General features: G+C 48.0%; 1 protein-coding gene across 4 annotated transcripts in view; it reads left to right on the forward strand.

The window, feature by feature from the left end:
- The first annotated feature begins 1,764 nt into the window (after positions 1 to 1,764).
- LOC118018339 (zinc finger protein 605) overlaps positions 1,765 to 13,748 on the forward strand; it is a 20,814-nt gene continuing 8,830 nt past the window's right edge. Inside the window, exons 1-4 of one of the 4 annotated variants that reach the window (XM_035016736.1) lie at positions 1,765 to 4,203; positions 6,323 to 6,499; positions 13,203 to 13,323; positions 13,559 to 13,651. In XM_035016736.1, coding sequence (XP_034872627.1) covers positions 6,485 to 6,499; positions 13,203 to 13,323; positions 13,559 to 13,651 — 229 coding nt within the window. In that variant the 5' untranslated portion in view covers positions 1,765 to 4,203; positions 6,323 to 6,484. Of the gene's footprint in view, positions 4,204 to 5,866; positions 6,500 to 8,773; positions 9,375 to 11,748; positions 13,324 to 13,558; positions 13,652 to 13,748 lie in introns of those variants that run through there. The other 3 variants (XR_004681371.1, XM_035016737.1, XM_035016738.1) reach the window with 3 other exon arrangements.

Here is a 13,748-nt window from a genome sequence, read left to right on the forward strand (position 1 = left end):
AAGGGCACTTGTGATGAGCACTGGGTGTTGTATGTAAGTGATGAATCACCAGATTCCACACCTGAACTAATGTTACGCTGTATGTAAACTAACTGGAATTTGAATAAAAACTTGAAAAAAAAATAAACTGCCTACTTAAAAAAAAAGCCTTGTCTTTTAAAACGCACTTAGCGGTTTGATCCAATTCACTTAGGAAATCAACTAATTTACCAAGAAATTAGTACCAGGGGCACCTGGTTGGCTCAGTGGTTAAGCGACTGCCTTCGGCTCAGGTCATGATCCCGGGGTCCTGGGATCGAGCCCCGCATCGGGCTCCCTGTTCGGCGGGAAGCCTGCTTCTCCCTCTCCCCCTCCCCCTGCTTGTGTTCCCTCTCTAGCTCTCTCTCTCTGTCAAATAAATAAAGAAAACCTTAAAAAAAAAACAAACCAAAAAACCTGACAGTTAAGTTTGTAGTTACTTCCCACCCAACTTACTTTGGTACTAATTCCTTTTTTTTTTAAGATTATATTTATTTATTTGAGAGAGAGTGAGAGAGCACGCGAGCGGAGTGAGGCGCAGAAGGAGAAGCCGACTCCCCCACTGAGCAGGGAGCCCCACGTGGGGCTCAATCTGGGGGCTCCGGGATCATGACCGGAGCTGAAGGCAGACACTTAGCCGACTGAGCCACCCAGGCACCTGGAAACTATCAGTTTTAGTCAAATCATCAGCAGATTGTGACAAGGTGTGGACTCGTCCCAAAGAACACTATTAAGGATAAGGAGTCTATCCAGCATCGTACGCACCATGTAACTGGTGTCTAAAAGCAACCTAACCCGTAACTGATAGAGGATGAAGTCAACAGCAAGTCGGCCGACCTGCGGCAGAGGTGATCCCGCTCCGTTGGCCTTGGGAAGACGCTGTCCACTTCACGCAGCTCTGCGCTCCTGAACATTTGCTAAGGACGTTCAGGGAGGCTTCCAGCTAGTGCGGTTTTCCAGTTATTTAATAATGACGCCCTGAGACCAAGGCCTTGAAGGTTTAATGTTTTGTCGGTAACAGCATTCATGGGAAGCTAAAGCATATGAAACGGACACAGAAGCTTCTTCCTGGTGACACACGTGCGCTCACTCACACGTCCATTCCGGGCAGCGCGACTCTACCCCGGTCTCTGACGCAGGAGCCCCAGGCAGCGCCGAGGCGCTGTCAACCGGAAACCACGAACTGCCAATCGGAAGAGGCGCGCCGCCCAGCCCGGGGGGAGATGTAGTTCCGGGGCGAGCGGGAGTCTGGGAAATGTAGTTCCGCGCGCGCGCTTCCGCGATCGGCCGCGTGAGTCCCGGCGCCGCGGGCCCGAGCCGAGGGTGTGTGCGGCGGGGGCGGGGCGGCGAGGCTGCGGGGCCGGGGCGGCCTCGGGGCCCGTGCGGCCCGTGGCGACCCCGGCGCGCGCGCGCGCTGGCTCGGGAGCCGGGAGCGGCGAGGCTGCGGGGTGGGTCCGGGGACGGCCCCGCGGCCCGGGCGCCGGTTCCGGCCGGGCGGGGCGGTCTTGGGGCTGCGCTTAGGGGACGGGGTGAGTAGAGACGGGGCGAGTGTGGGGGGCCGCCTGTAGTGGCCGTGATGAGGACCCGAGCGAGGTCGTGGGGCAGGGGCAAGACACTGGCGTGTCTGCGATCCATCGGTGTGATCTGGGGCTGGGAACGGGGCGGGTGGTCGTTGGCGAGCTGGGGGGCCCTGCGGTGACTCTTGGAAGGGGCTTGGGCGGAGGCCGAGGCTGGAGGCGGGGCCGGGTGGGGTGCGGGAGCCCCTGGAGGCTGCCCTCCGCGTGTGGGAGAGGGTGAGTGTGCCGTCGGGGAGGCAGCTTGAGGGCGGCTTCGCCGGAAAAACGGACTCCGGTGACCGGTGACTGAGGCGCCTTTGGGTTGGCAAGCGTAAGGCCTTTGGGGGAGTGCGTTTTGGGGTGTTTAGAGGGCTCAGGACTGGTGGGCCGAGGACTCCATCGACTGGAGGGCCTGTGGGTTCGTGACAGTGTTGGATTTCCCGGACGCAGGAGGGTTGAGAAATCTCGCCCACTCCCGCGTGTGTCCAGGAAAGACCTCGCCGCGGAGAGCCGCCTTGCCTGGATGACCCCGGAACACATGCCCCCTTGTTGGCCTCTGACAAGGCCAGATACCAGCCCTCCAAACTCTCACCCTGTGCCTCATCAGCGACCAGCTGGACTGTAGTCCCTGCTGATCGATGGGTTGGACAAGGGGTCTGGATGCAAGCTGTGAATGAGCGGACAGTGGGGGTAGGAACTGGAGGTACCAGCCTATTGGTGTTAATGCAGAGCTGGTGGCCCTTTTGGGTGGTGATTAGGAGGACTGTAGGGGTGTTAGTGAATGGTGGGTGAGCATGGGGTAGATTAGAAAATGGGGTCTCATGGAAATGAATGGTTAGGGCCCCTGTATGATTAGGGATTGGCCATCCCTTGGGTGTCGTGATGGGGGCTAGCAAGCCTGAGGGGGCTCTGTGAGAACAGTGACTGGGGCACTTTTAGGGTGAGTGGATGGGTAGCTGTAGGATTTCACTGACTCCACTTCTAGTCAACAAATAGAATAAACTCTGTCAAGATTATTGGGTAGGAGTGTGGGGGATCCAGTGATGGGTTTCGTGGCATCAGTGTCGAGAAGCTAGTGGGAATCAGTGATGAGAGGCTGACCATGGCTGGTGTTTGGGGCTGAGTGAGGAAGAGCCTGGAATGATCGGGAATCAAGGGTCCTGTAGATACCTGATTGGGGGTGGGGCTGTGGAGAGACTTTGGATTTCACTGATGGATGCACTCCTGTGTCACCTGGGGGTTGATGATTGGGTGCTTTGCTAGAGGAGTCCCTGGGGATGTGTATGTGTAACTGAAGGTCCAGGAGGGACAGCCTGTAAAGTCAGCAGTCAGGGTCCTGGTGGGATGAGGGGCAAGTGGGGGAAGTGATAGGTTTGTGGCGCTCGGTGACTATGTGGTCTGGAGACTTGTGAGGGCTCTGTTGTGGTCAGTGAATGAGGGGCTGGAGAATTCTCAGGTGGTCAGTGTGGGTAAGTGGGAGCCTCTGAGTGCTGACGTTCCGTCCGTGGGCTGGGGTGGCAGGGGGCTTCAGTCATTCTGTGGGGACTTATGTGTGATTGAGGCCATCTTTGGTGATAGGACCTCTGTGAGTTGTGCTTGTGGGTTTGGGTGGGTCCCAATGAGTGTTGGTCACACATTGGCTCAGGCAAGACTCTCACATAGTGACTTCTCTTGAATGACATACTCTTTTGTTCTGTGGTTCTTCTCAGCCAGCACATCACGTTGTTGGTTTGTGATGGCTCCTTTTACTGGAATATTTCCTTATGTTCTCAGTGACCCCATTGGCCATAAGGCCTTCCCCTTGCTGGCTGAGTCCCTGTGTCCTCCTCCATCCCTGAAGCACCTTCAGCTCTGTCTAGCTCCAGCCCTCTTGAAGGTAGTGCTCTGTGATGGGCCTGTTCTTCCCACAGCCTTCCGCTTCCTGCTCACTGTCTGCACAGGGCATGGGCTCGGCTGACTGAGCTGTGTAGGGTTCCCGAGCATGTGGTTTTGAGCACAGCCTTGTCTCATCTCTTTCCAGCCCTCAGCCCAACTTGGGGTGGGTTGTAACTGCCTCGAGGGGCTGGTGTTCTGGCTCTGCTCTTGTTAGCTGCCCTGGGGCAGAACTCGGCAGTTGGCTAACATCCGGGCATAATTTTCTCTCTTCATCTGTGGCTGACTTTTCACTATATCCATTGGGACATTGGAGACCCCCCTCCCCTGCGCTTGAATGAAACAGTGCCTTTAGACAAAGAGCTCTTGCTATCCATCTTGTACAGGTACTATACCCTCTCTTTGTTCAGCTTATTTTCTGGAAAGGTGTCTGCTGACCCGTCCACCATGCTCGGGCTTCCTCGCTAGCCTGACAGCCTGCGGAGACAAAGCTCAGCAGCCATTCCTGGACCCCAGGTACAGACCACCAGTGCTGGACAAATCTCCGTTGGCAGGACTGCTGTGAGAGGTGGAATTTGTCCCTCTTGTTCCCAAGTTGACTGGGTACTGTGATTTTTTGGACATTTCTTTTCAGGTATATTCTTAGGAAGGAAATAGCATCTCTGTGTGATTTTATGCCTCTGAAGTCCCTGGCTCTTGTCTCCTCTCTGGTTGAATGTAAGTGACCTGGTCCATGAGCAGTGAAGGAAATCAAGGTGTAAGTATGTGTATGCATCAAGATTTAGTATTTTTTGTTTATTATACTTACCTGAAATCTTAGTTTTGTTTTTTCCAATAATTCTGCCTAAGGTATCTGTTATGTAGTTTACAATCTCTTAAAAAGTTTTTAAAATAGCGGTTGTACTCAGTTATCTGGTTATTTGGCCTCTTGGGGAAATCATTAAATCCAAATCAGCCAACCCAAAAATCTCTTCGCCAAAGCAGAAGAAAAAGAAAAACAGTTTTATTGTTGCATAAAAATTAAACTTGAAACAAGAATGCACTGAGCTTTGCAGGCAACATGCTGAAGAGACTGCAGAGACAGAAATCTCACTGTTCCCTGCAGTCAGGCGGGTACGCCCATTACACACCCATTCTCAAGATAAAGGATAATCTGTTACACACAGTTCTTACTACACTTTCCTGGTACTTGGGGTGGCCATTGTGTTAGCTTTCGCCTTTGTCCAAACGAAAAATAGCCTTCTCATATCTTTGTGATTGGGGGTGGTTTTATACCTGGGAGCCAGGTGCCAAAGTCAGGCACTTGGTTAGGGTCCTGCCCTTCCTGAGACTCGGAAGTAGGGCGCCTATCCTCCTGGATGCCATCAAAGAGATAGCTCCTGGGTCCTTAAGAAAGACATTTTGGGTGGTAAACTAGATAAGGCTTATTAGCATTAGAAGAGATTTACACACATTTCAAAGGGGCAGAGAAAGAATGTACAATTACGGGTTTTCTGAAGTAAGTGCTTTTTGAGTAGAAGTCGGGGGAGTCTCCCTTTCTTGCATGAGGGAAAATTAATTTTTTTTCTTACTTTTATTTTATGTGTGCCGCTGATGGCCTCTGAGCTTGTAGTCCCCTAGAGGTGTTAGGTGCTCTCCTGCATGCTCTGGGAAGAGCAGGAAGGGGCACCAGGGCCAACAACGTGGACCCTGTGGAACCATTGGACAGCCCTGTGTCCTACCACCCCTTCAAGCATCTCCTCCAGTCAAGGATCAGAGACCCTCAGAAAGAAGCAGATTGGAGCAGTGTCTTTGGGATATGGAGGGGGCTGGGAGATGAGGAAGGGCAGCCCTTCACTCATCAGGAATTTTTTTTTTTTTAAAGATTTTATTTATTTATTTGACAGAGAGAGACACAGCGAGAGAGGGAACACAAGCAGGGGGAGTGGGAGAGGGAGAAACAGGCTTCCCACGGAGCAGGGAGCCGGATGCAGGGCTCGATCCCAGGACCTGAGCCGAAGGCAGACACTTGACGACTGAGCCACCCAGGCGCCCCTCATCAGGGATTTTGATCCGCTTCCATTACTCCTTGGAAATGAGGCCTGGCTGTTCCTGCTGGCTTCTGAGGGAAAGGCACAAACCCACACACGAGTCTCCCCCAGCACCTCTCATCTTTTCACTGTTTCTGTTGGCTCCTCTTATTGAGGCTTTCTTTTTGCTCTCCGGCTGATTTTGGAGTTGAGCGCCAACACCCCAGTCTATCATCATCTTGATCTAAGAGCCGTCATCTGTTTACCATTCTGCTCAGAAATGGGTTGCCTCTTGGGGCGCCTGGGTCTGCCTTCGGCTCAGGTCATGATCCCAGGGTCCTGGGATTGAGCCCTGCATCGGGCTCCCTGCTCAGCAGGGAATCTGCTTCTCCCTCTGCCTTTTCCCTGGCTTGTGCTCTCTCTTGCTTGTGCTCTCTGTCTCTCTCTCCCTCAGATAAATAAATAAAATCTTAAAAAAAACAGCTTTATAAAAGAAAAAGAAATGAGTTGCATCTTACTCTATATGAGCTGTACCAGTAAGTTCACTTAAATGCTCTCTGAAAATACTGTTGCAGAATGAGTGAGCCAAGGTTCTATTTCTGGAGAGCGTCTTGATGTGGTGATGCTCCTCCGGAGATGTTTGGCTGAACTGGTGAGGCGAGTGGCTTGAATCTGGCATTTATAGGTGGGACTGCAGGGACTGCAGAGTGTAGCGTGGTGCAGGCCTGGCCTGATACAGACTTGCCAAGAGTTCCTCTTGCATCTGCTTCTTACCTCCCAGCCCTGATTCGAGTTGTTTGATTTCCCAGTAAGAGAGAACCCAGATTAGTGACATCATCTAAAATAAAATTCCCACTGTATCTCCAGGCCATGACTGAGGAACGAGAAAATTCAAGTGAGATAAGAAAGAAGAGGCCTCAGGACTAGGGGTGCTCTCTTAGTTTACAGACATTTGACCAGAAGCCTCTCTCCAGAGCATCAGGACAGACAGGAGTCACAGAACGGAGCCGATTTTCCAAGCCGCAGAAAATGATCAAGTCACAGGTGAGTTCTTTGTTCTCCAACAGTATTTTTCTGTAGGCGTGACAAGACTTATGGGAAAGCTCTTAAATACATTTAAATCATACTCAGAAACAAACTTGGGAAAGAAGGTGTCAGAGAACAAGGTGGGTTATGGAATCACACAAAAGTCTTACAGTGGAAGCACAGATATATAGGAAATAAGGTACTTCGTTGCCAGAGGAGAGGTGCGGGCTGTCCTCAGATATTCCCGGAAGTGGACATGGGAAGGGAAACAGTAGTATTACGTGGTTTTTTCTGACAAAAAGCAGACCAGCTACTCAGTAGAAGCAGGCATTTGCTAATGATTGCTTACAGTGAAGACATTTGGATAGCTGTTTATGTGGATGATACAGTGGACAGAGTCCTAAATAGCGGCCCTATGATACATAAACCCTGCAATAAATGAACTTATTTCCCAGTGCTATTTCTTACAGAGTTCCTCAGTGTGAACTAAGGGCATGAATCTAAGGTAAAATTCAGAACACATAGTTTGCTACAGGACCAAACCAGTGGGCCTGGACCACCAGTCTTACCTCTATTCTAGTATTAGGAAAGAAACCTAAGTCATCTGGCAGAATTGATCATTACAAAACCTTCAAATGGCCCCCATAAATATTCTCTCAGTTGGAATTTGGGATACATTTTAGGTAGACATGTTTTTGCTTCTGTTGGCAAAAGCTGGGCATGGGAGTATCTGCCTTTAGTCTTTTTACTTTTTTGACTTAATGGAGAGTGTCACGATGGTTGGGGAACAACATCAGCAGCGCAATCCCAGAGGACACGTGGTTCTCCTAGAAGAAAAGGAATTACAGAGGGGACCCCCATCAGGGCCTGCTCTAGTCCACACCTAGGTTAACACGGCCCCCAGTGTGGGCCCTTCTGCCCTGGGGTTTTTATTTTTTTTTATTTTTATTTATTTATTTTTTTAAAGATTTTATTTATTTATTTGACAGAGAGAGAGACAGCGAGAGAGGGAACACAAGCAGAGGGAGTGGGAGAGGGAGAAGCAGGCTTCCCCGCGGAGCAGGGAGCCCGATGCGGGGCTCGATCCCAGGACCCTGGGATCACGACCTGAGCTGAAGGCAGACGCTTAACGACTGAGCCACCCAGGCGCCCTGCCCTGGGGTTTTTAGTCCAGTCTGGATAATGCGGTTTTAGAGGGACTGCTTGGGGCATTTCCTTCCAAATCACTTTGTCCACGACCTCAGATTATTAGTCCACACTTTGTTAGATGTGGGCACCATCTGGGCATGTTTGGCCTGGAAAGTGCAGGAGCAGAGTCTGTCCTCTGCTGTCTCCCCATCGGCCCGTCAGGAAGGCATCTTTGTTGCCCCAACAGTCAGTCTAAACCCAGAGCATCCCCATGAGCTTGCAAAGGCAGCACTAGAAAGTTGTTTCTTTTGGTTTTTCTTTTTTCCAGTAGGAGGGGAAAGCTTTCAGGAGTAAGTCCAAAAAACAAAGATCATTCGTGTCCTCCAACCCCATGCTTCCCCAGGTGCTAGCTTTATTTTGTATTTGTTTTTCTGTTGTTAGTATCAGTGTGTCCCATTTAGTAATCAGAACTTTTTAAAAGTTCATCTCCTGTTTTCATCCAGACCCTTTGTCTGGAAAGATTGTATGCAAGAAGGACAAATACTATGTAACTTAACCAGAAAGATACATCATGTTTAGGATTTGGCTGCTAGGGGCACTTGGGTGGCTCAGTCGATTAAGCGACCGCCTTCGGCTCAGGTCATGATCCCAGAGTCCTGGGATCAGGCCCCGCATCGGGCTCCTTGCTCAACAGGGAATCTGCTTCTCCCTCTCCCTCTGCCCCTCCCTCCCCACTCATGTGCGCTCACTCTCTCTCTCAATTAAATAAATAAAATCTTTAAAAAAAATCAGGCTTATTAGGAACAGATCTTACTTGTATTCAAATGTGTCATCCTGCAGGAGGGTTCGTTTTACCTGCCAGTCTGGGGCTCACCTGGGGCACGAGCTAGAGCCCACGAGGCAGGTTCGGTCTTCCATATACCTGCTGTCACGGCCCTGGCTGTGGCCGCTGCTGTCTGGGCTTAGGGGCGAAGGCTGACCAGTGTACATAGGCAGTAAGTCCACACCAATAGCACATTCAGCAGTGAGGACCGGAATACGAGTCCTCTGGTGCCACATCGGTGTGGGGAAGGGCAGCTTTCCCTGGGAGGCCAGTCACGTAAAGCCTTCGGTTTACCTGTGCTTGGGCCTTAACCAGGAGCTTGACCCCTCATGCGTTTTCAGACGTGTAAACAACATCACAGTCAGGACTTGGAACGGGTCCAGTCTCCAGAGACATTCCCTGAGTCTCGCCTTCATGCGTCCCGCGGTCCTGGCAACAACAGCTCTGCTCTCTGTCGCTGCAGTTCTGCCTTTTCCGGAATGTTGGAGAATGGAATCACACATATATACCCTTTTGATACTGGCCTTTTTCACTTAAATCTTTGAGATTCATCCATGTTTGAATCAGTAGTCTGTTCCTTTTATTGCTGAGTCACGGAACAGTAACCCATCATATGAACACACCAGTTTGCTCGTCCTTTCGCTTTTGAAGGACATCTTGGTTGCTTCGGTTTTTAGCAGTTCATCTGCATACAGGTTTGAACATAAATCTTGAGGTGAGCAGAAGTTCTCAGTGTACTTGGGCAGGTATGTGGGAGTAGGATTGCTGGGTTGTGTGGTAATTCTGCATTCAGCTTTATGGGAAGCTGCCAAAACCTCTTCCAAGGTCGCTGCGTTCCCACCTTCAGTGCATGAGAGTTGGAATTGCTGTGCATTTGTCACTTTTTATGTGGGTTTTTTAAATTAATTTCAGCAATTCTAATAGGTATGTAGTAACGTCTCATTATAGTTTTAATTCACATTTACCTATTGACAAATGATGCTGAACATCTTTTTTTTTTGGACTTTTTTTTTTATTCTTATGTTAATCCCCATACATTACATCATTAGTTTTAGATGAAGTGTTCCATGATTCATTGTTTGTGCATAACACCCAGTGCTCCATGCAGATGCTGAACATCTTTTTATATGTTTATTTTTTATCTGTATATCTCCTTTGGTGAAGTGTGTGTTAAGATCTTTTGCTTGGGCGCCTGGGTGGCTGAGTTGGTTAAGCGACTGCCTTCGGGTCAGGTCATGATCCTGGAGTCCCGGGATCGAGCCCCACATCGAGCTCCCTGCTCGGCAGGGAGTCTGCTTTGCCCTCTGACCCTATCCCCTCTCATGTGTTCTCTCTCATTCTCTCTCTCTCAAATAAATAAATAAAATCTTCAAAAAAAAAAAAGATCTTTTGCTCATCTTTCTTGTTTGTTTTTTAAATAAGAGGGGTTTTGTTCATTTTAATTCCAGTGTCATTAATATGCAACGTTGTATTAGTTTCGGGCGTGCAGTGTAGGGATTCAACACTCCCACACATCACTCCGTGCTCCTCACGGTAAGTGTACGCCTGGTCCCCTGGACCTGGTTCACTCCCGCCCACCCTCCTCCCCTCTGCTAAACACCAGTGCTCTGTAGTTAAGTCTGTTTCTTGGATTGTTTCTCTTTTTTTTTTCCTTTGCTCATTTGTTTAGTTTCTTCAGTTCCACATAAGAGTGAAATCAGATGGTATCTGTCTTTCTCTGACCGACTTAATTCACTTAGCATTATACTCTCTAGGTCCATCCACGTCATTGCAAATGGCAAGATTTCTTTTTTTTTTTAAGTTTTTTTTTTAAGATTTTATTTATTTATTTGAGAGAGAGAATGAGAGACAGCATGAGAGGGAGGAGGGTCAGAGGGAGAAGCAGGCTCCCCACTGAGCAGGGAGCCCAATGCGGGACTCGATCCCAGGACCCTGAGATCATGACCTGAGCTGAAGGCAGATGCTTAGCAACTGAGCCACCCAGGCGCCTCATTCTTTTTTTGGTTGGTAACATTCCATTGTGTGTACACACCACATCTTTATCCATGCGTAAGTCAGTGGGCATTCTGGCTGCTTCCGGATCTTGGCTGTTGTAGATAATGCTTCTGTAACGGGTGCATGTATCCTTTGAAGTATTGATTTTGTATCTTTGGGCAAATACCCAGTAGCCCAATTGCTGGGTTGTAGGGCAGCTCTATTTTTAACTTTTTGAGGAATCTCCATACTGTTTTCCAGAGTGGCTGCACCAGCTTGCATTCCCACCAACAGTGTAGGAGGGTTCCCCTTTCTCTGCGCCCTCGCCAACACCTGTTGTTTCCAGACTTGTTAATTTCAGCCATTCTGACCCGTGTGAGGTGATACCTCATTTGGTTTTGATTTGCATTTCCCTGATGGCAAGTGATGTGGAGCATCTTTTCATGTGTCTGTTGGCCATCTGGATGTTGTCTTTGGAGAAATGTCTGTTTATGTCTTCTGCTCATTTTTAAATTAGGTTGTTTTTTGGGGTGTGGAGTTGTATCAGTTCTTTATATATTTTAGGTACTAACCCTTTATCAGATATGTCACTTGCAAATATCTTCTCCCATTCTGTAGGTTAGCTTTTAGTTTTGGTGATTTTTTCCTTCGCTTTGCAGAAGCTTTTTATTTTTATGAAGTTCCAATAGTTTATTTTTGCTTATATTTCCCTTGCTTCAAGAGATGCCCATTTTTTAATTGAATTGTTTTCTTATTGTTGAGTGTCAAGAATTCTTTATTCTGGGGGCGCCTGGGTGGCTCAGTCAGTTAAGCAGCTGCCTTCGGCTCAGGTCATGGTCTCAGGGTTCTGGGATCGAGCCCCACGTCAGGCTCCCTGCTTAGCAGAGAGTCTGTTTCTCCCTCTGCCCCTCCCCTTGCTCATGCTCTCTCTCTTTCTCTATCAAATAAATCAATAAAATCTTAAAAAAAAAAAAGAATTCTTTATTCTGGACGTAAGTGGTCTGTCAGATTAGTGATTTTCAAGTATTTTCTCATAGTCTGTGCCTTGTCTTTTCTTTCTCTTTTTTTTTAAACTTTTTTTTTTTTTTAAGATTTTATTTATTTTTTGACAGAGAGAGACAGCAAGAGAGGGAACACAAGCACGGGGAGTGGGAGAGGGAGAAGCAGGCTTCCCGCTGAGCAGGAAGCCCAATGTGGGGCTCGATCCCAGGACTCTGGGATCATGACCTGAGCCAAAGGCCGATGCTTAACGACTGAGACACCCAGGCGCCCCGTCTTTTCTTTCTCTTAACAGTGTCTTTCACATAGAAAAAAATTTTAATTTTGAAAAAGCCCATTTCATTGATTTTTTTTCTTAAGTTGATCATATGTTCAGTGTTATATCTAAAAACTTACTGCCAAACCCAGGATCATGCAGGTTTTTTCCTAGAGCTTTATAGTTTTATGTTTTCCATTTAGGTCTGTGATCCACTTTGAATTAATTTTTATATAAGGTATGAGGTATGTGTTGAGGTTTATTCTTTTGCTTATGGGTATACAGTTGTTCTAGCACCATTTGTTGAAAAAACTCCTTTCTTCATGGAATCCTTTTGTCAAAATTCAATTGAGTATACTAAGGGGGGTGTAACTGTAAGCTGTCTGTTCTGTTCCATTCCTCTATGTATTTATCCTTTGACTAACACTAGGTTGTCTTAATTACTGTGGCTTTATCGGAAGTTGTGAAGTCAGGTAGAGTGAATCCCGCAACATTGTTCTTTTTCCAGCTTGTTTTCACTTTGTAGCTCCTTTGCCTTTTGTCCCAAAACCCTCTATGTACTTTTTCCTGGCCTCTGTAACACCTTCTTTCCTGGCCTGAAAAGACTGAAAAGTTTTAAGAACATGATTTTTATTCTACTCATCTTTATATTTTTGGCACCATTCACAGTTTGGGGAGCTCTGTGACATGCTCCATATGTGTGTCCCAGAGGATACGTGGAGGAGCCAGCTAGTTGTTACTACGTGGGTGCAGATGCGGAGGGAGGAGAGTGTTGTAGATCTGTAGTCGTGGTTTTGGTTTTGACAGTAACAGGAAAATAGGACTGTCATTCAGCAGGTAGGTGCCAGGCATGCTGGAGGTCTGATACTGCATGGGGTTCGGCTAAGAATTGTCCCCACATACCAGTGGCACCTTCTTTGAAAAGGACTGTGCTTATTTAAACACAATGTATTCCAGTTTCTTAATGGATAGGTGGATGGATGGATGAGTGAATTCAAAATGATAAATAGCTTAATAACTTTTTGTTTCTCTCAAAGTATAATGAAGGTTAGGATATTATATGAGTTATCAATTGCTATGTAACAAATTACCCAAACTTCAGTGGCTGACAGCATAAACATTTCTCTCACAGTTTCTCTGGGTTAGAAGTTTGCCAGCTGTGCTCACATCTGGTTCCCGTTCAGGGTCTCACACAGCCCTGTAACGAAGACGTTGGGCAGGGCTGTGGTCCTCTCGGGGTGCAGCAGGGAGATGATCCCCTCCCAGGCTCAGTCACGTGGGAGTTAGCGGACCTCGGTGCCTCTCCACATAGGCATCTCCACAGAACTGCCTCACCACGTGGCAGCTGGATTCTCCCCGAGAGAGCGTTGACAGGGCTCCAAGATGGAGCAAGACTCTCCTCAGTGGAAGTGAGTCCGTAAGGCCTGCCCACGTTCAGGAGGGGAGTTAGAGATGGACGAGGCTGCCTCTGCGCTAGAGAAGAAAGCCTGTGTCCCACCGTGAGTGCCACTGCAGCTTGAACAGTGATGACGCTTTTCCAGATCTCCTTTGAGGATGTGGCTGTGGGCTTCACGTCGGAGGAGTGGCAGCTACTCAACCCTTCTCAGAAGAGCTTGTACAGAGAGGTGATGTTGGAGAACTACAGCAATCTAGTTTTCTTGGGTAAGAATATTCGTATGTAAATAGTGTGTATCCAGTAACTGTGGGGCCTCTCAGATGTTTACTGATTTTGGATTTAAGTTTCAGATATCAAAAGATTCTTCGATATCTAGACCCAACTGAAAGATTTTGGTTCACTTGCTTTGTTTTATAGCGTTCGTAGTAAATATTCTCCATATTTAAGAGTCCGTCAGCCCAAGGAATTGGGTCCAGGTTGTCTTATGTTTCCAATTAACAGGTTATCAAATTATCAAACCTGATGCAATTTTCAAGCTGGAACACGAAGAGCCGTGGATAATAGACGAAGAAGTTCTAAATCAGAACTTTTCAGGTGAGAGGTCATCAGGTGCAAGCTGAATCACAGGTTTCTTTCTCTTTCTTTCTTTCTTTCTTTCTTTCTTTCTTTCTTTCTTTCTTTCTTTCTTTCT

The sequence above is a fragment of the Mirounga leonina genome, unplaced genomic scaffold, assembly GCF_011800145.1.
Source record: "Mirounga leonina isolate KUSES-001 unplaced genomic scaffold, KU_Mleo_1.0 Mir_171, whole genome shotgun sequence".
In the NCBI taxonomy this organism is placed as follows: Eukaryota; Metazoa; Chordata; class Mammalia; order Carnivora; family Phocidae; genus Mirounga; species Mirounga leonina.